Raw genomic sequence first — 21,856 nt, 5'->3', positions numbered from 1 at the left:
TATGGTTACCAGAGGATAGAGGGGGTGAGAAGGAATAAACCAGGAGTTCGAAACTTGCACCTCTTAGGGAGTGATGGAAATGTTAGCTATCTTGATTGTGGTGGTAGTTTTATAGGTGTTTACATCTATCAAAACTCATCAAATTGTACATCTGAAATATGTGTTGGTTACTGTACAGAAATTATACCACAATAAAAGTGTTAAAAAATATGCAGATATGGAACCCATGGATATGGAGGGCAGACTATTTTTATTCATGCATTTGAAATACATGTTTTTAGGATATGGCTTTTTTATTTCAAAAATGATTAATGTTTTTGAGCAATATTTTGAAAATGCTGAAAAGCACAAAGAAGAAAAATAATCCATCTTTCAGGGATACCCAGTCATGTCCTTTTGATGTATAGCCTTCTAATCTTTGAAATATTTTGGTTTGCATATATTTACTTTTTTATTTGTTAAGGTAAGGTCCAAGTTATATGTGTATTCTTGGAATTAGATCCATATGGTTGAAATTGTAATTCAGGAAATAAAAATCTTACCATTAATTATAAAGTTTTTTCTCCATGATATAGGAAAAAATGTGGGTTATATATTATTTTGTGAATTGATGATCTTTCTAGAGGATGAACTGCTTGAAGTCTGTATGAGGAACATCTTTTATGCAGTTTTGTTTATACTAAAGTTATGTTTTGTTAGTAAATTTTAATCAAAAATTCAATTTTAAAATTGATAGGAATAGTAGGAACTTTCTACATTTTCAATTTTACAGTGCTTTCCTGTTTCCGTGCATTTGCTGATCGATCATTCTTTTCCTTAGAATAGCACTTTTTATATATAGTTTCCAAAATTGGTGAACTTAATAATGTTGATTGGGAAATTTCTTTTAAATTGTTCTTAAAACTTTGCAATATTTTTGTAATTTTAAACATTATAGTGCTTCCATTTCTTTCTTGTTTACATGTAAACACATTAAAAGTTTTATTTATTTATTTATTTATTATTCTATTCATTCCTTCCTTAAAAACTCCTTGTTTTTCCTCTCCCAGGGGAAAAAAAAAAACCCTAATATCTTCATGTGTTTTTAATCCTTGTCCAAAAGATTGTTTTCCTGATATTATATCAAGTACTAAAAGTTACTTGGACTCAGTGCATTGAAAGGTGGTGTATAGTCAGTCCACAAGAGGAGAAATACTTTGAAATATTTTAATTTTAAATATATTACTTTTAATTTATCCAATATTCATTAAATTTCTCACATATTACTGTGTATTGTTGTTTAGAGAAAGAATGTGGATTTAGAAGTAAAGCAGATCTTGGTTTGATTCCTAGACTTTCCATTCAAATAGAATTTTACCTTGGGGAAAGCAGTTAAACTCTCCCAGTCTATTTTCTTCTCTGTAAATGGGTATTACACTACCAGTGTCACTGGGATGTTTTTAGGATTATATGGAGTAACGAGAAAGCATCTAGTATAGAACCCGGCACGCTGAAGGTGGTCATTTCTGCTACTTTCTTTTCTCCCTTATATAAAATTCCTTCCACAGACATTAGATGTGATTTCTGTTTTGAGGTGCTACATGTCTCCCGGGGGAGATAAACATATAACTGATGGAAGTGTTATGGTATACAGTGAGGCACAGTGGAAGCATGCTGAGTTCTACTTGGTAGAGCAAGATGGGACTATCAGCAAAAACTTCAGAGATAACTCTTGACCTAATTCTTATAAATTAAATTTGTGTTTGCAGTCCTGATGGGGGAGAGAGGAGAGATAGAGTTGGAGATACAGAAGGCGTTTTAGAATGTGGGAACATGTATTTATTTTAATAGCAAGTGTAATGAATTTATCCTTGAAGAGGACATAGAGATCTTGAAATCTCTTAACAGGTGCTGGATATACTTTATAAGTTATCCTGACTGTATAACATATTAATAGTATTTAACAATGTTTGTTGCTGAATCACTAATTGAGTGGGAATTTTAAGATAACAGACTTGTTGGTTATTTATATTTGGACACTTGGGATATCCAAAGTTTGGTCCCACTTTATTGCTTACGGTGTGCTTTGTTATTGTTAGTGGTAGAATAGTTGACAGTTTATTTTCTAGTAAGTTTACTAGTTTCCTTGAATTCACATTTTATTGTTACATATAATGCCTTTTGTGGGGAAGTTCTTCCAATTTTTAGGATAATAAGAGCATGAATTCCCTGATGAGTGTAATTTTTTAAATAATGGGTTTTTGTTTGTTTTTGGATTTTGTTTTTGTACAATAAGTCCTTGTAGCTTGTTTATTTTATATGTAGTTTGTACCTCTTAATCCCCTACCCTCATTTTGAGAGAAGGGTAAAATTGTGTTTTGAAAACCATAGTTATAACCAATTAATAGATTCCCAGATTACTAGGTTGTGACCAGCATTATTTTTTAATGAAATAGAATAGAATGAAAACTATCAAAGTGCATCTCATGTTATCATGATAATATATTGTTTTATGAAACTTCTCAGTTTTATATACACACATTGTATAATACAGAAACACAGAATATCAGAAGTATGTGTGTGTACTGGGTCACTTTGTAAAACTTATTTCTTACTGAGGATTGTAATCATAAAAGTTTGAAAGTTTGAAAGCCACTAGTTGAAAATATTTCAACAGCGTTAAGTATAAACATTTCAAAGAATTATGCTTTTATTTGTAATTTGGTAAATATGAATGTTATTTTATTCTCTTAATAGAAATCAGCCAAAATTACACCATGTGCGCTTTGCAAATCATTGAGGTCCTCAGCAGAAATGATTGAAAATACCAATAGCTTGGGAAAGACAGAGCTTTTCTGTTCTGTTAATTGCTTATCTGCTTACAGAGTTAAAATGGTTACTTCTGCAGGTAATATTGGTTTCATAAACTATATAAATTTAATAGTTGAAAAAATATGGCTGTTGCTTTGTTTTTATGGTACACATTTTTGTCCAGATTTAGTTGATTTTTAAGGCAAGTTTAAAATATTTCAGATCTGTATTGCAAAATATCATCTATTATCTTGATTGCCTGTTTTATATTTACTTACTTGCTTGCCTATTTGTGCATTCTCTCTTACCAAAACAATTTCTTATGGCTTTTTTACTGTGTTTTCTTTGTCCATACTTGGTTTATTTCAAGATTCCTTTATTTTGTAGTTTCAGGGTAGGCTGTGACAACTTTAAATTGAAAGAAATATTTTTAACATTGTTAGTTATAGTCTATATATGACGTGATAAAATTCAGTTTCAGTTCCTGCAACTTCGCCCTTGAATTTTCATATAGCGCATAATATTTATTTTCTCTTACATTCAAGTACATTTGTATATATTACTCATTAGTTTTTATTTTGATTTGCTAAGGTGTACAAGTTCAGTGTAACAGTTGTAAAACCTCAGCAATCCCTCAGTATCACCTAGCCATGTCAGATGGGAGTATACGCAACTTCTGCAGCTACAGTTGTGTGGTAGCTTTCCAGGTATGGCTTCAGGACTCTTCCTTTTCTCCAGTCAGTGAGTCACCTACTGTAGTAAAGTAAACTTACTTGGTGTTGGCGAAGTGCCTGGATTGCCTAAATTTCTATCCCAATCCTATTAAACTTGGGGATTTTGGTTCATCCTGTATTTAGAGTCATGTCATTTAATTGCCTGTACTATAAAATTAGATGGTACTGTTATTACCTAGATTGTCTATTGGGAGGATATTATTTTTAAAGAAGGTTATTAGTTAAATTATGTATTTTTTGGATGTAAATGACACTCCCCTCATTCAGTTATAAGCTGCTCAAAGGCAGGGATCTTTGCCTGTTCACAAATGTGTCTTAAGCACCTTGAAGTATGCTTGGCATACATAGGCACTAAATAATTAATTGTTTGAACAAATGATTAGGTTGATCTTTTTGTTTGTTTTTTTTCAGAATTTGTTCAACAAACCAACAGGAATGAATTCTTCAGTAGTGCCCTTGTCTCAGGGCCAAGTAATTGTAAGCATCCCCACAGGTTCAACAGTGTCAGCAGGAGGAGGTAACACCTCTGCTGTTTCTCCCACCTCCATTATCAGTAGCTCTGCTGCAGCTGGTCTCCAGCGTCTTGCTGCCCAATCCCAACATGTTGGGTTTGCACGAAGTGTTGTAAAACTCAAGTGTCAGCACTGTAACCGTCTTTTTGCCACAAAACCAGAACTTCTTGACTATAAGGTAAAATACAGGAGCATGATAGAGGGTTTGAGTTTAAACTGGTCTATCTGTAAAGTTATTTCTGGCTTTTCATCTCTCAAAATAATACTATTTGTTTTGAAAGTAAGAGGGATAAGGATTTCCATAGTTAAACTAAATGTTTAATTGGTACTTAATGATTATTTCTTTGCAGGGTAAAATGTTTCAGTTCTGTGGAAAAAATTGTTCTGATGAGTATAAGAAAATAAATAATGTAATGGCAATGTGTGAATATTGTAAAATTGAGAAAATTGTAAAGGAGACTGTGCGATTCTCAGGTGCTGACAAGTCATTCTGTAGTGAAGGTAAAGACAGAAGATTATCTACATACTGAGCATGTTGGTTGTTTTAAAAGTAGTTGATGATTTAGGCTGTCATTATGTAAGTTTATCTACTTTATCTTTTGTGAATAACACCAAAACCTTTTTGTTTTGTTTACACTTGGTCCGCTCATTTCTGATCTAATCATTCATATTGTATAGATATTAAAATGAAAGAAAAGATCCTCAGTGTATAGCAGAAGATGGTGGTGATGTGAAAAACATTTAATGTTGTTAGATTGACAGGGATCTTTTAGTTCTTGTGTATAAATCTAAAGAAACTCTTTAAATTTTGTGGCATCCTAAGATTATACTTTTATTGTTTTAAACATTCATTACGGTTCTAAAGATAAATAATCTAATATACAAATCAATATGAGGTAGATTGTCTTCTTTATTTAGATAACTGTAAATTTAGAATGTTTTGTCTTATTTTAAAACCATGCAAGATTAGCCGCCTAGACTAGTGGCTTTCAAACTTGACCACAGCACAAAAAAATATATTTTACATTGTGACCCAGTTTATGATTACATACCCAAATAAAACAAAAGTTTCATGAAACAAAACTGACTTTAACTATATGTGATGTGCTATAATATTTTCTATTCTGTCTTATCTTGTTTAAAAAAAGAAAATGATAGTATCAGTCCTCTGAATTAATCTCTTGATTGAGGACCCAAGTGTGCAAACTTTGTCATAGAGCATTTAAGTTAAAGATGTAGATACCTAGTATTTCTCCCTAATGTTAATTTTATCCTCTCTGATTTTTTAGGTTGCAAATTGCTTTATAAACATGACTTGGCCAAACGCTGGGGGAATCACTGTAAAATGTGCAGTTATTGTTTACAGACATCTCCCAAATTGGTACAGAATAATTTGGGGGGGAAGGTTGAAGAGTTTTGTTGTGAAGAATGCATGTCCAAATATACAGTTCTGTTCTATCAGGTAAGTATAATTCTCATTCCTGGGTTTTTCAAGTTAGGGCAAATTTTCCCTTCTTTTTTTCTTTTATATAGTATAAAGGGCAATTAATGGTTTAAAACTTTTAAGTAAGTGGGGGAAGGGGGTAGGAAGGGATAAATTGAGAGTTTGAGATTTGCAGATACTAACTAATATATATATAAAGTAGATAAACAACAAGTTCATGCTGTATAGCACAGGGGACCATATTCAATATCTTGTAGCAACATATGGTGAAAAAGAATATGAAAATGTATGTATGTTCATGTGTGACTGAAGGATTATGCTGTACACAGAAATTGACACAACATTGTAAACTGACTATACTTCAATACAAAAATATATATATATGAAAACTTTTAAGTACTTAATATATTTTGTGCTCTTCCATATAAGATTAAGAAGACTTTAATGTCAGTGAAATTATATTCCTTTTGTTTCTAATTTCCTCGTAGAAGACATATCAGTCTTAAGACATTAAAATATTTAAAATTTATTTATTTGTTGTTTAATTAAAATGAATTGTCTTCTGATGTCTTTAAGGAAGATTTCCATTTCCCTGTGTTTTTTAATTACTGTTTATTGGTGTCTGTATAATATGACCTTTATTAATATTTAGTAGAAATCATTGATAGATAAGTAAATAATTACCATTTTAGGTAATTTTACTTCATTTTTTTAAAAAATTGAAGATAGTTGATGTACAATATTAATATAAGTTTTGGGTGTACAGTATAGTGCTTCACATTTTTTAAGGGTTATCCTCCATTTATAGTTATTAAATATTGGCTATATTCCCTGTGTTGTACACTATATTCTTGTAGCTTATTTTATACATGCTGGTTTGTACCTCTTAGTTCCCTACCCCTATGTTGCCCCTCCCCCAGGATAGTTAACCTTCATTTTTGTGATCTAAATTCTAAGTAAATTTCCTCACTTGTTATGTGTGACTTGCTTTTATTCTGTCAAACTACAGATAATTTGTTCCTTACTCCTTTACTATCTTCTGTTTCTTTTTCAGATGGCCAAATGTGATGGTTGTAAGCGACAGGGTAAGCTCAGCGAGTCCTTGAAATGGCGAGGAGAAATAAAACATTTCTGTAACCTGCTTTGTATCTTGATGTTCTGTAATCAGCAAAGTATATGTGACCCATCTTCACAAAACAATGCAGGTAAAATTAAACTTTAGACTTTGATCAGTACCAGGGACGAACTACTGTTTTATAGAGTGAGAGCTTTAAATAGTTGTCAGTAATTTCATGAAATGTAAATTTCAGTTTTCCCTGAGCATACTGAGTCAGATAACCCTATAAGAACTTCATGAGAAAAAAAAGACAATTAATGTTTTATAATTGGAGATATATACATCTTGACTTCCTTAAAAAAGGATTTGAGACTATAACAAAGAATATGGAAACTGAATCACACGGCTTTTAAATATACTGAATACATAGTTATACAAGAGAAAGAAAGTACATAGAATACTTCTAAGTTTCACCAATTAAAAATTAGAAAAAAATCCAATTAATGCTGAAGTGACTCTGCTCCAGCAGAATTTACTCCTATCTAAAAGCATTGTTTACCCTCCTTGAGATACTGGTTTCTGTGTATGTACATATAAATGAGGTTTTCTTATTTTTGTTTATTTTAATTAGTAAGTATTTCCATGGTGCCAGCTGCTTCAGCAGGGCCCCCATCTCTAAGAAAAGATTCAACTCCAGTTATAGCTAATGTAGTATCATTAGCAAGTGCTCCTGCTGCTCAGCCCACGGTGAATTCTAACAGTGTCTTACAAGGTATGACTTGATTTGAAAGCATCTGTCTCGCATTTTTGAGGTTGAATATGGTGGTTCTCTACCTTTTTACTGTCAGTGATCATTTTCATATATTTAACTCATTTATAATAGGAATGGTGGCTCACTGTGGGCTGCTATGGCAGTATTAAACAATTTTTTCATAATTTCGAGCCCTCTTTTTCTCATGTCATACTTTATATGCTAGTTTTACTCTGAATTAAGATTATACATGTTTTTATTATGAAACTGTGTATTTATTGTCCAAAAATCAGCTTTTAATACTAATGTTTAATTGCGTAAGATCCTAAATTACATGTTCTAATTTATATCAGGTGCAGTTCCAACAGTAACAGCGAAAATCATTGGGGATGTAAGTTTTATTATTTTTATTAGTATTGCCACTGTGTTTTCCATTTTTAGGTAGTAGGAATATGTGTAAGCTGATTCTTTATTCTTTATGATACAAAATAAATTTCATGAGCTCATGTATTCTTTGTTCAGGAATAGGATTTTCTGGTTAATTAGGTCTTTTAGGTACTTTAATTTCTTTGAAGCTTGGTGTCTCTATGTAGTTACTGAAGTTTTTTTTTTAATTGTACAGAATTAAAGTAAATATATACAGAATTCAGGCTTACAGTAGATTTGGGGAGCACTTTCTAATGTAGTCGAATTGTAAATAAAATGTTTATAAAATATAGTTTGTTTCCCACTCAGTGCAGATTATGCTGTAAATAAACATTTTTTTTAAACTCTATTTTTGTACTTTGTCTCTTAAAAGAAAAAGAAACTAAATATGAGAAAAATTTATGACTAGAACAATGGCATTTCTAAAGTGTTTCCTAGTCTCTGACACAATTTTCATGTCATGCTTTTTAAAGTTACTTAAAACAATCATAAGTGATGCTGTCATTTCTAGTTACCTTGAGACTAATTCTTCTAAGACTTAACTCAGTCAACAAGTAACAGTTCTCATTTTAAACTCAGCCAACATTATTATTGATCAGCAATGACTTACAATACAAACAGCACTTTTCTTGATATTCAGAACTAGTAATTCGATACACTCAGATCAATATATAATTATCAAAATATTCCTTTATTGCTATTAATATTTCAGGAATATTGTATTTCTTACATATTTAGTTGAATATTTATGTTCTCTGTCTTCCATGTAATTCCAATATGGTATTTCTTTCAAATTTATATTTCTTGTAATTAATGTTAAGCTTTTGGAAACCTCTTTGGTTTCTGATTTATTTTTTTTACCAGGCAAGTACACAAACAGATGCCCTGAAATTGCCAGCTTCCCAGCCTCCAAGGCTTTTGAAGAATAAAGCTTTATTGTGCAAACCCATCACACAGACCAAGGCCACCTCTTGCAAACCACATACCCAAAACAAAGAATGCCAGACAGGTATGTTACTTGTGCTTTCTTCATTTAATTTTTCCTAGGGAAAGGGATATGGGATCTGCTTACGTTAAGTGCGTGCTACTTCCTAGGTGATGTGTTTGGTTGCTTATATACATTGCCCAGTTGAGTTCTCAGAACATCCCTATGAGTTAGGTATTTTTACCAACTTAAGTTATGGCAAAGAGAAGGTAGTTAATAATACCAGACTGTGACACTTCATTTAATTTCCTTTATTCATGACAGTGTAATATTAGGGAGTAGGCATAGACTTTGGAATTCTATAGACAGGGTCTTAATTACGAGGAACTATTATTTCCAGGGTTTAGTTAGGTTTGAACTTTTCCACACTCTATTTCAAATAAAGTCAGTTCTACTGAGGAGAGCCTCAGGGCTTTTTCTTATGAACTGCCTCTCCCCATTCTGAGCTACTACTTCTCTGGATGGTAGGCACGGTGTTACTTTTGATCTTCTCAGCTTGTCTCTTCTGGCATGGAATCTCTGCCCTACAAGTGATCTGGGGTGAAGGTAATTCAGACCTGCAGTTTTCTTGGTGTGCTATTCCTGTTGTAAGTCTTCTATCTTTGTGGGTGGCAGCTGGGTGGAGGAATAGAGCCTACAGCCTGTCAGCTGTACTCACTGAGAAATTAACTTTTTTAACCTAGAGTTAGAGAGGCTGGGAGATGATGGTGGCCTGCCCCTCCTGGTGAGATATAGTAACCCTTGATTGGGAGCTAAAGGAAGAGTAACCATCCTTTCTGGCCACATCTGTCCAGAGTGGAGTTTCTGTCATGTTGAGCTGGCTGAGGTAGGGATACGGAGCAGCTGGTAGATCAAATGTCATAGACTCCCACTGTTCTTACTGTATTTAGTAGATTTTCTTGAATAAATGTTTCTCCATTTGCTGTATGCCCTAGGACAATTTCCAAAGAATTTTTAAAAAGTTATTTTTTAAGTTTTCCCCAGGTTTACTTATTTCCCTAGGGAATGGATCTTCAGAGCTCCTTACACTGCCATCTGAAAATCCCAGAATTTTTAAAATTGAAAGGAATCCTAGATTCCTGGATCTGGAAGGTTATCCTCTAGGCCAGTACTTCTCATAATATGCGTATGAATTACTTGAGAATTTTTATTAAGCTGATTCTGATTTAGTAGTGCTGAAGTTTTACATCTTTTACGTTCTGGGTAAGGTCAGTGCTGCTGGTCCATGGACCATGTTGAATAACAAAGCTGTAGATTTACTTAAGCCTGTATTTTTGTTGTGTCAGTAGTGACTTAATTTAGTATTATGTAGCTTGGTTATCAGACATCTCAAATTGGGTAACTTTTTTTATGTCCACTACACAATGGTAAAATTGATCCCATGTTATTTCCTACTTCTGATCTTAGTCAAGTTATCAGCTTTTCACTTCTTCTTACTAGTATTACCTTTCTCTTACATTAACAATACCTTTCTCTTACATTAACAATTTTACACTTATCTAGCACATTTTTCTTGGCTACAGAAAAGACTCTGTAGATACTTGTTAAATAATTGAAGGACTCCTTCATCCTTCCCACTTTTTCCTTACTCATAAGTTAGTTCCCAAGTCCTGTTTCATTTTTTTAATATCTTAGAACATCTGCTATATATTTAATTCTTTTTTGTAGATTTTATAACCATCCTAGTTCAGACCCTCGTCATCTTAGCTCTGCATATTGTAATTGCCTCCTACTTTTACACTCCATATACTTTTTATTGCATGCTAAGATGGCAGCCAAATTAATCTTTTTAAATGCCGTTTTCATCACATTACTTTGTACTAACCAATCTGTAGCAGTTCCCTATTGTCTACCAGAAATGATTTTAAATGTGCATTAGTCTCACAGAAATGGCCCTTCTATCTGTTCAGTCTCCTTTAATATACCGTACTTATTCATATTAACAGTTTTCTCTCTCTTTCTTCTAACATCACTATTCCATCCATCCATTGAAATTATATCCTTCGTTCTTTTTATCCTCATATCATTGATCGTTATTGTGTTGCCCACTTTGTGTTAGCGCTGTTTTTCTCAGCCTTTCCTTGCTATTTTTCCTTTCTAGAACTCCTCAGATTATAGATTATAATTCTTTTGAACTATGAATCTTAGTATGCTTAAAATTTTTTTTTTATTAAAGTGTTGTTTCTAACTCTCCTTGTTTCTTGTGGGTTTTTTTTTCTTTTTTTTTTCTTTAGAAGATACTCCAACTCAGCCCCCAATTATTGTGGTGCCAGTTCCTGTACCAGTGTTTGTACCTATACCTCTTCATCTTTATACTCAGTATGCACCAGTCCCATTTGGAATTCCAGTTCCAGTGAGTAATCATTTAGAGATTAAGGCTAATTTAGTACACATTTTCCTCAGTTAAGATTTGACAGCTCCAGAGAAAAACTTCTTACTGGTTGATAAAATATACCTGACTCCAATTGGCTATTATCATATTACTATATTACTTAATATGGAATATATAAAGGACTGCTTCTGTTTGTATCCTGTCTTCTCAGAAAAGGCTATGGTGTAGCTTTTTAATAACATTTCATACTTAGTAAGAGCACTCAAATAGAAAAATATCAGAAGCTTTGTGTGTGTTAGAATCCTAGATTCTAGCAAGGGTGTAGAGAGGAATACTGTGATTTACAAAATTCTCCATTCATTTTTTATTGGAAATATATATTTCCCTGGTACTGAATTCTTAAGAGAAACAGTTGTGTAAAAATATTAAGGAAGAAATATAATAAAAAAACAAGACAGAAATGCATTAAATAATTATTCTTTTAGAGAACTCAAGAGAGGGGCTTCAAAATGGCAGGCTAGAAGGACGTGGAGGTCGCCTGAAATAAATAAAAAATATATCTACATGGGGGGAGGGTATAGCTCAGTGGTAGAGTGCATGCCTAGCATGCATGAAGTCCTGGGTTCAACTCCCAGGACCTCCATTAAATAAACAAACAAACCTAATTACCTCCACCCATTAAAAAATAAAAATTAAAAAAATTTTTAAAAACTTTAAAAAATTATAAAAAAAAATACATCTACATGTAGAACTTTTTTCTTAGAATGCCTGGAAGATTCAGAGACACATTTTGTTGAGTGTCCATAAAAACTTACTGAATTTTTCTTTAAATGGCTATAGTCTTATAAAAACGAACTAGAAAAACTAGCAAAAAAATGATTGTTTTAATCATTAGCAATAGAAAAATCTTGAATTTGTTTATTATTTTTGTATTTAAATGTTCTTACAAGTAATAGTTTTGACAACAGACCTGTTAGCCAAGAAACTCTTCAGTGTGTCCTTGGTTTTTCAGCTGCCTGTCCCTATGCTTATTCCATCCTCAATGGATAACGAAGATAAAGTCACTGAGAGTATTGAAGACATTAAGGAAAAGCTTCCCTCACATCCTTTTGAAGCTGATCTCCTTGAGATGGCAGAAATTATTGCAGAAGATGAAGAAAAGGAGAAGACTCTATCTCAGGGAGGTTGGTATAATTTTAAAGTAAAGAAAGAAAAACACATCTACCAATTTTCAGATAACTCAAGTATTTTTAAGTACCAGGCAATCAAGTAGTTTCTGAAAGCTTTATCTGTGTTTAAATACCAACTCTGTATACTTGTTAAACTTGTTGACACCTGTGAAAACTCTCTATCCTTTTTATGAAGGACACTAAGTGTTGATATTTAATGCAGATTTTAGTTATCAGTGATACCAGAAAAATAACCTATAAATCCATGATCATGTTCTGGTTTTGTCCCTATAATCAAAACCATGGTCCTCAGATAAAATTTCCTATTGTATAACAATCAGCATGTCGGTAGAAGGTAAATAGAACCTTAGGATGGAAAACCATTTGGCTCAAAGTAACCTATACATTAATCCCATTTTATGAGTGTAGAATAATGATAATACAAATAGTTAACATCTCTGTGCTTACCATGCTCTAAACATTGTCCTAAATGCACTATGTGCATCACCTTATTTAATCTTCACGACAACCCTATGAGGGACATACTGTTTACTTCAGATTCCTCTTTTGGAAAGTAGACTTACTGTGGTTATGCAGTCAGGAAATAATGGAACCAGAAGTTGAATCCAGGTCTGTCTGGCTCCAAAGCAAATGATTTTAACCAGAACTTAGTAATATATATATATTCCAGAAAGTTTTCTAGTCTTAATTTCCTTGATTTTTTTTGATGTAAGGAGAGGTATAATCATAAGAAGAGACAGAGAAAATGGTGTTTAAGATAGTGGAAATGTACAGGTGAATTTTTGCAGCGGCCTTTTCATCTGTCATTGATGAGCCAAGAAATTATTCTTTTCTGAATTTTTTTTTAATGATGGTTTTTTTTACAAAGCTGGCCCCTGGGTTTTGATTTTGCATAGTAAATGCTAGATGATTTCCTGAACACTGTAGCACTTATAAAAACTACTGTCAACTTTTCTGTTGTGTTGCCAGTAAGTTTTTAAATCAGATATATTCTGAGAGATGGATTAAAAACTTTTTATTATTAGCCCAGTGTTTCTGGTCTCGTTTTGCTCTTTAGTATATAATCTCATAATTTTGACCCATTTATGTAGATTTTAATGTCTTACTTAATACTACCCCTAAGCTTGATCTTCTAATTTCTGATACTTAGTTTGGAAGTTCAAGCAATTCCTGATGATAAACCTCATTTTAAGTTGGCTTCTCCACCCATATTAATAGTCAGCATTTATCAAGTGCTTCTTCTATGGAAATATTGTGACTTTGCCTTATCCTACAATTGCGTCTCACAGAAAAACTTTAAAAACTAAGCTTCAAGACAGATAGTTTTCATCACCATAGTCTAAGTAAAATCAAATGATTTAGAAATATAAAGGAGGGAAAAATCAGTTCCAACGGAAAAGGATCTGACTCATTTATCTTTGATTTCAGGGAAAAGAGGCAGTTTTTCTTGGTTTAAAAAAAAAAAGGCTATTTCTTACATGCTTTGAATCCTTAATCTCCTTACTTTTAAAGTAGTTTTTAATTGATAGAACTTTGTTCTGTTTAGTTCCATATACTGATTGTTCATGTATTTATAAGTCTGTTGGCTTTCCAGTGCAGTGGTAAAGCATCTTTTATTTGGGAGAGAAAAAGACAATTTAAAACAGATTTGTCAACCTGTGAGTAAATAAATATTGTGTGTGTGTGTGTGTATCATGGTTAAAAAAAAAATTTCAGCTAGCACAGGAATCCAAAACAAAGGTCTCTCTTACCATGACTTCTTTCATACTGCTATCTAGAAATGTAACCACACTTACCAGTTATAATTTGTTTAACTGTATCACTAATGCCTAATTTTATTAATAAATCATTCTTCCTGCATATGAGGGCTATTTACTTTGAACTTCCTAGTGCAGTCATTTCATTTGAGATGCATTTTGTTTTGTGTATACTTATAAACTGGCTTATGTGCTTTTCTTTAGGATCCCAAACTTCTGAACAGGAACTCTTTCTAGACACCAAGATATTTGAAAAAGGTTTGTAATTATAAATATATTTTGGATCTTAGAAATATTACCTTTGTTACTGATACAAACCCCATGTGTAACTATTATCCTTGGATTTAATATTTGCAATTTTAGCTGTTTGTGGGGGGCACCAGATTTCTCTGATTATGTGCTAATTGGTAATGAAACTAATAAAAGCCACTTCAGATATTGGTTTTAAGGATTAATAGAAATAACGCTGTAAAAAAAGTGTGTCCTAAGAGTATAAGTGCAGTTCTGTGAGGCTGGTACACAAGTTACTTCACTCTTCAGTGTACCTTAGGTAATTGTCCAGCAACCACATCTCAGTTTTTGGTATTTAGGGTTTTAGGAGGTTTCTGAGAATGTCAAGAGTCTGTCTTATTTTGAGGGCTTGTTTTCTATGTATTCAGACCAAGGAAGTACTTACAGTGGTGATCTTGAATCAGAAGCAGTATCTACTCCACATAGCTGGGAGGAAGAATTGAATCATTATGCCTTGAAGTCAAATACTGTGCAAGAGGCTGATTTAGAAGTGAAGCAGTTCTCAAAAGGGGAAACTGAACAGGATTTGGAAGCAGATTTTCCATCAGGTTTGTGCAACGTAACTTAATGTTGAAAGTTCTCTATTAAAAGATTAGTAGCACTCTGAATTGACATTATGAAGCAGTTATAAGTGTGTGGTAACAATCTAGGACACAGATGGTCCCTGCCTTTGAAGGTATTAATTCATACAACATCGTTCTTTATAAGGGGTTAATTTGTTGTTGTTGTTAACTTTCCCACAGTAATCATATAGGTTTTCTTGATCGTTAATGAACTTTTTACTTGTGCTGTATCTCCTTTGTTTTCCATAGATATAAAGGTAAAATCCATATTTTATCACAAACAAAAGAATGAATATAGTAATGATTATCTGATATTTCCTTCCCCTATCTAGGTGTTTAAGTCTGTGAGTTATTTACCTAACATTATGCTTTCTCCTGGTTCTCATAGAATCCTTTGACCCACTGAATAAAGGACAGGGAATCCAGGCACGTTCCCGAACAAGACGACGACACAGAGATGGGTTCCCCCAGCCCAGACGAAGAGTAAGCAGTAGCTTAATTTTTCTAGCATTTCTTTTCTTCATTCTGTATGTGTTTATTAGTCCCTGCTGTTTACAAAACTCTGTAACAGCTAGGGTCAGAGAATTCTGTAAATTGTTTTCCAGAGTTGTATTTTTGTTCTTCTGTTTTTGTTTCTTGAAGTCAGGAACCGTATCTTTTGTTTTACATTTCTTTCAGCAAGGACTTTTAATTTTGTTTCTAAAATTGAGGAATTTTTTTGTTCTGTTTACTTTAAAAAGTTTTTTTAGAATACTTGTTGTAGACTTTCCTCTTGTTTTTAAGGTCTCTAAATTTAGCTTTCTTAACATATTACAATAATGAAATTCACTTTTTTATATAGTATAGTTATAATAGTGAAGTTCGCAAGGACTGTTTTTCATGTTGACAGGGCTTTCCTATACCAAAATTTAAGTAATAGCCTTATTTTTTTTAATTAGGTCTATTGAGTATAATTACATTTAAAAATTCATGAATTTTAAGTGTACAATCTGATTGACTTTGACAAATGTGTTCAGTATATAACTGCCACCACAATTACAGCTCTCCCATTGTTCCAAAAAGTTTCTTTGTGACCTTTTGCAGTCAGTCATCTCCAGCCCCTGATGTGCTTTGTGATGCAAAATAGTACTGCTTTGTCTTTTCTAAAATTTCATATGAATAAAATTATATAATTTGTATTCTAAATTCTTTACTTAGCATATGTTTTTGAGATTCGTCCATATTATTTCATGTATCTGTAGTTTGTTCCTTTTTATTTCTGATCACTTGACTGTATGAATAAACCACAGTTTATATAGTCATTTAACAGCTGATAGAAGTTTGGGTTATTTCCAGTTTTGCATCAGTTTGAATAAAGCTGCTATGAACATTCTAGTATAATATAATCTCTGTGTGAAGAATGGATATTTTCATCTGAGGAAAAATATCCAGGGGTAGGAGTGCTAGGTCTTACAGTATGTGTATTTTTAACTTTGTAAGAAAGCTGCCAAACTGTCCCAAAGTGAATATACTGCTTTGGATTCCCACCAGCAGTCTGTTAGTTCTGTCCGCTCCATGACTTTATTAACATTTGGTATTGTTGATTTCTAATTTTAACCATCCTAGTGAATGTGTAGTGGTATTTCATTGAGGTTTTATTTTAATTTGTTTTTTCTTTATGACTCATAGTTGGCCATTTTTCATATACATATTTGTGTATCTTCTTTGGTAAAGTGTCTATTCAAAACTATTGCACTTTTTTATTTTTGGTGGCAGGGAGGTAATTAGGTTTTTTAATATATTTAGCTTTTGATGGAGGTACTGGGGATTGAACCCAGGACCTTGTGCATGCTAGGCACGCACTTTACCACTGAGATATACCCTCCCTCCCGCCATTGTACATTTTTTAATTGGATGGTCAACTTATTGAGTTGTAAGCTTTTTATTATGGATATAATTATTTTATCAAATGACTTTTGCTCCTTTCTGTGACTTCATTTTTAGTTTTTAATAGTGAAAAACAACTTTTTTTCATTTCCATGGTTCATTTGCTTATTTATTTTCTTCCAGTTTTGTTGTGATGTAATTGACATATATCACTGTAGAAATTTAAGGTGTACAGCATAATGATTTGACTTACATTTGTCATGAAATGAATACCACAATAAGATAGTAAACATCCATCATCTCATATAGATAAAAACTTAAAGAAATTTAAAAAAATTGTTTTCCTTGTTATGAGAACTCTTAGGATTTACTCTCTTAACAACTTTATATATATATATAAACAGAGCAGTGTTAATTTTATTTATCATGTTGCACATTACTTCCCTAGTACTTACTTCTTTTAAACTGAAACTCCCTACCTTTTGAATACCTTCATCCAGTTACCCTTCTCTTACTCTCTGCCTCTGGTAACCACAAATCTGATCTCTTTCTAAGAATTTGTTTGTTTGTTTTTGAAGTATAATTGACCTACAAGACTGTATTAGCTCCTGGAACACAACATGACTTGATATATTTTAAAATATTCACCACGATAAGTCTAGTTACGATACGTCACCATACAAAGATATTACATAATTACTGATTGTGTTCCCCACACTATATACTTCATAACAGAACTGTGACTCATTTACTTTGGGACTGGAAGTTCACACTTCTTAATTTCCCTCACCTAGTTCTCTCATCTTCCCTGACTTCCTCCCCTCTGGCAACCAGTTGTTTATTCTTTGTATCTATGATTCTCTTTCTGTTTTATTATGTTCATTCATTTGTTTTGTTTTTTTAAATCCTGGGTACAAGTGAAATTATACAGTATTTGTCTTTCTCTAATTTATTTTATTTACCATAATACCCTTTCGGTCCTTCTGTGTTGTTGCAGATGGCAAGATTACATTCTTTTTTCATGGCTGAGTAACATTCCATTTTATGTGTTGCACTGTATGTATGTGTGTGTATATATGTATACACATGCATATACCACGTCTTCTTTATTCATCTAGCAGTGGACATTTAGGTTGCTTCCACGTCTTGACTATTGTCAGTAATGCTGCAGTGAGCATAGGGATGCATATATCTTTATCAATTAGTGGTTTTACATTCTTTGGATAAATATCCAGGAGTGGAATTACTGGATCATACTGTAGTTCTACTTTTAATTTTTTGAGAAACCTTCATACTATTTTCCACAATGGCTGCACCAATTTACATTACTAATAGCAGTGCATAGGGATTCCCTTTTTACCACATCCTTGTCAAGGCTTGCCATTTGTTGTCTTTTTGATGATAGTCGTTTTGACGGGTGTGGGGTGATACCTCATTGTGGTTTTGATTTGCATTTCCCTGACGATTAGTGATGTGGAGTATTTTATCTTTCCATGTGTTTGTTGGACATCTGCATGACTTTTTTGGAAAAATGTCTGTTCAGATCCTTTGCCCATTTTTAGTTGGGTTATTTGGGTTTTTGATATTGAATTCCATGAATTCTTTATACATTTTGGATGTTAACTCCTTGTCAGATATAATTTGCAAATATCCTCTCCCATTCAGTAGGTTGCCTTTTAATTTTGTTGATGGTTTCCTTTGCTAGGCCAAAGCTTTTTAGTTTGATGTGTTCCCATTTGTTTATTTTTGCTTTCGTTTCCTTTGTCTAATGAGAAAATTTTTTTTTTTTTTAACTAAGACTGGTGTCAACGTTTCCTGCCTGTGTTTTCTTCTAGGAGTTTTATGGTTTCAGGTCTTACATTAAAGTCTTCAATCCATTTTGAGTTTAATTTTGTATGTGGTGGGAGAAAGTAGTCCAGTTTTACTCTTTCACACATAGCTCTCTAGTTTTCCCAACACCATTTATTGAAGAGGCTGTCTTTTCCCCTTTATGAATTCTTACCTCCTTGGTCTTAGATTAATTGACTATATAAGTGTGGGTTTATGTCTGGGCTCTCTATTCTTTTCCTTTGATATATGTGTCTGTTTTTTTGTGCCACTACCATGCTGTTTTGATTACTGTAGCTTTGTAGTAGTTTGAAGTCAGGGAGCATGATACCTCCAGCTTTGTTCTTCTTTCTCAGTATTGTTTTGACTACTTGAGGTCTTTTGTGTTTCTATGTAAATTGTAGAAATATTTGTTCTAGTTCTGTGAAAAATGCCAGTGGTATTTTGATAGGGATTGCATTGAATCTGTAGATTGCCTTGGGTAGTATGGTCATTTTAACAACATTCTAATCCATGAGAATGGTATATTTTTCCATTTCTTGTTTAATCTTCAGTTTCCTTTATCAGTGTCTTACAGTTTTCTGACAACAGGTCTTTTACCTCCTTAGATAGATATACTCCTAGGTATTGTATTCTTTTTGATACAGTTGTAAATGGGATTGTTTTTTAAATTTCTCTTTCTGATAGTTCATTGTGAGTGTATAGAAACACAACAGATTTAGTATATTAATTTTGTATCATGCAACTTTACCAAAATCATTGACAAGTTCTAGTAGTGTTTCAGTGTAATGTCTTTAGGATTTTCTATGTATATTATGTCATCTGCAAGCTGACAGTTTTCCTTCTTCCTTTCTAATTTGAATTCCTTTTATTTCTTTTTATTGTCTGATTACTGTGGCTTAGACTTACAATACTGTGTTAGGTAAAAGTGGTAGAGTGGACATTGTTGCCTGATCTTAGAGGAAATGGTTTTAGCTTTCTACCACTGAATATGATGTTAGCTGTGGGTTTGTCATATGTGGCCTTTATTACGCTGGGGTATGTTCCTGCTATAGCCACTTTGTAGAGAGTTTTTATCATCAGTGGATGTTGAATTTTTGTCAAAGGTTTTTGCGTCTGTTGAGATGATCATAGTATTTTTATTCTTCAGTTTGTTAATGTGGTGTATCACATTGATTGATTTACAGATATCAAACTATTGCATCCCTGGAATAAATCCCACTTGCTTATGGTATATGATCCTTTTACTGTTTTGTTGAATTTGGTATGCTAATATCTTGCTGAGGATTTTTCCATCTGTGTTCATCAGTGATATTGGCCTGTAATTATATTTTTTTGTGTGGTATCTTGGTCTGGTTTTGAATTTTTTTTTTTAAATGGAAGTACTGAGAATTGAACCTAGGACCTTGTGCGTGCTAAGTACACACTCTACCACTGAGCTATATACCCCCCACCTACTCTGGTTTTGATATCAGGATGATGCTGGCCTTGTAGAATGAATTCATAAATGTTCCTTCCTCTTTAATATTTTCTAATAGGTTGAGAAGGGTGTGTGTTAACTCTAAATGTTTGGTCTACTTTACTTGTGAAGCTGTCTATTCCTAGACTTTCGTTTGTTGAGAGTTTTATGATTACCAATTCAATTTCATTACTGTTCATATTTTCTATGTATTCCTGAGTCAGTCTTAAAAAGAGATTTTACACTTCTAGAAATTTGTCTATTTGTTCTAGGTGGTCCATTTAATTTGTTTATAGTAATCTCTTACAATCCTTTATATTTCTGTGGTGTCAGTTGTAACTTCTCTTTCCATTTCTTATTTTATTTGGGCCCCTCTTTTTTTTTCTTGTTGAGTCTGACTAAAGGTTTATCCATTTTGTTTATGTTTTGAAAGGATCAGCTCTTGGTTTCATTGATCTTTTTAATTTTTTTTTTAAGACTCCAGTTTGTTTCTGCTCTGATCTTTTATGATTTCTTTCTTTCCTTTATTAACTTTTGGTTTTGTTTGTTTTTTTGTAGTTCCCTGAGGCATAAGGTTAGGTTGTTTATTTGAGATTTTTCTTGTTTCCGTAGATGGACTTTGTATCACTATAAACCTACCTCTTAGAACTACTTTTTACTTTTAAACTGATTTTGGATCATTGTATTTTCATTTTTATTTGTCTCCAGGTATATCTTGATTTTCTCTTGTTACTTTTTCTTTTCTGCTTAGAGTTTTTCCTTTAATATTTCTTGTAAAGTTGGTTTTGTGGTACTGAATTGTTTTAGCTTTTGCTTGTCTGTAAAACCCTTGATCTCTCCATCAAATCTAAATGAAAGGCTTGCCTTTTATTAGAAATATACTCTTGTTTGTAGATTTTTCCCTTTCATCACTTAATATGGTGCCACTCTTTTCTGGCCTGCAGAAATCTGCTGAAAAGTCAGATAGCTGTATGGGATTTTCCTTGTAGGTAACTAGTTGCTTTTCCCTTGCTGCTTTTAAATTCTGTCTTTATTATTGATGTTTGCTATTTTAATTACAAGGGTCTCTGGCTGGGGAACTGAGTTTCCTGAAGCTGGTATTGGCTTGCTGGTGTGTGGGTCTGGGTTCCATGGTGTCCCGGGGCTAGTGCTGGCCCACGGGTGGGCAGAGCTTGCTCATGGGGATCTCTGGCTGCCAGACCATGGCAATCCTGGAGTTGGTATCAGCCTGCTGGTAGGTCCTGGGGCTGGTGCCTACCCATTGGTGGGTGGGACTGTGTCCCTACCCAGGTAGCTGCTTGGCCTCAGGCATCTCAGGATTGGTGTCAGCTGGCTGGTGGGTGGGCCAGTTTCAGTTCTAACAAGCTAGTGGGAGGATTCTGAAATGGTGCTTACCAGTGGCCTCCTTGTAGAATGGGCTCCCCAGATGGCTGCCACCAGCATCTGTGTCCCAAGGGTGAGTCCCAGTTTCCTCCTGCCTCTCTGGAAGGCTCTCCAAAATCAAGTGGACCTCACCCAGGCTCCTTTTAAATTACTGATTTTGCCCTGGGTTCAGAACATGTGGGATTTTGTATGCACCCTATAAAAGTGGAGTCTTTTGTTTCCTACAGCCTTCTGGCTCTCCTGAAAACAAGCACCACTAGCCTTCAGAGCCAAGCATTCTGAGGGGTTCATCTTTCCAGTGCAGGACCCCTGGGCTGGAGAGCCCAATGTAGGACTTGGACCATTTACTCCTTGGGAATAATACCTGCATTTGTGATTATCTTCCAATTTGTGTGTCACCTACCTGGTGGTGTGTGTCTTGATTGCACCATGTCTCTGCCCCTTCTACCCATCTTGTTGTGGTTCCTTCTTTGTATCTTTAGTTTTAGA

General features: G+C 33.5%; 1 protein-coding gene across 5 annotated transcripts in view; it reads left to right on the top strand.

Annotated features, from left to right (window-relative positions):
- The window catches only part of ZMYM4 (zinc finger MYM-type containing 4), a 145,220-nt gene that overhangs the window by 95,631 nt on the left and 27,733 nt on the right, over positions 1 to 21,856 (top strand). For all 5 annotated transcript variants that reach the window (XM_064493771.1, XM_064493770.1, XM_031464708.2 and 2 more), the window contains 14 exons: positions 2,737 to 2,887; positions 3,382 to 3,497; positions 3,936 to 4,214; positions 4,387 to 4,537; positions 5,326 to 5,498; positions 6,535 to 6,685; positions 7,169 to 7,309; positions 7,642 to 7,679; positions 8,579 to 8,723; positions 10,934 to 11,052; positions 12,044 to 12,215; positions 14,183 to 14,236; positions 14,638 to 14,817; positions 15,221 to 15,315. In XM_064493771.1, the coding sequence (XP_064349841.1) occupies positions 2,737 to 2,887; positions 3,382 to 3,497; positions 3,936 to 4,214; positions 4,387 to 4,537; positions 5,326 to 5,498; positions 6,535 to 6,685; positions 7,169 to 7,309; positions 7,642 to 7,679; positions 8,579 to 8,723; positions 10,934 to 11,052; positions 12,044 to 12,215; positions 14,183 to 14,236; positions 14,638 to 14,817; positions 15,221 to 15,315 (1,965 nt within the window). The remainder of the gene's footprint in view (positions 1 to 2,736; positions 2,888 to 3,381; positions 3,498 to 3,935; positions 4,215 to 4,386; positions 4,538 to 5,325; positions 5,499 to 6,534; positions 6,686 to 7,168; positions 7,310 to 7,641; positions 7,680 to 8,578; positions 8,724 to 10,933; positions 11,053 to 12,043; positions 12,216 to 14,182; positions 14,237 to 14,637; positions 14,818 to 15,220; positions 15,316 to 21,856) is intronic.

This window comes from Camelus dromedarius, chromosome 14 (genome assembly GCF_036321535.1).
Source record: "Camelus dromedarius isolate mCamDro1 chromosome 14, mCamDro1.pat, whole genome shotgun sequence".
Classification (NCBI taxonomy): Eukaryota; Metazoa; Chordata; class Mammalia; order Artiodactyla; family Camelidae; genus Camelus; species Camelus dromedarius.
Note: the sequence above shows the minus strand (reverse complement) of the source record. Positions and strands in the feature narration are given on the sequence as shown.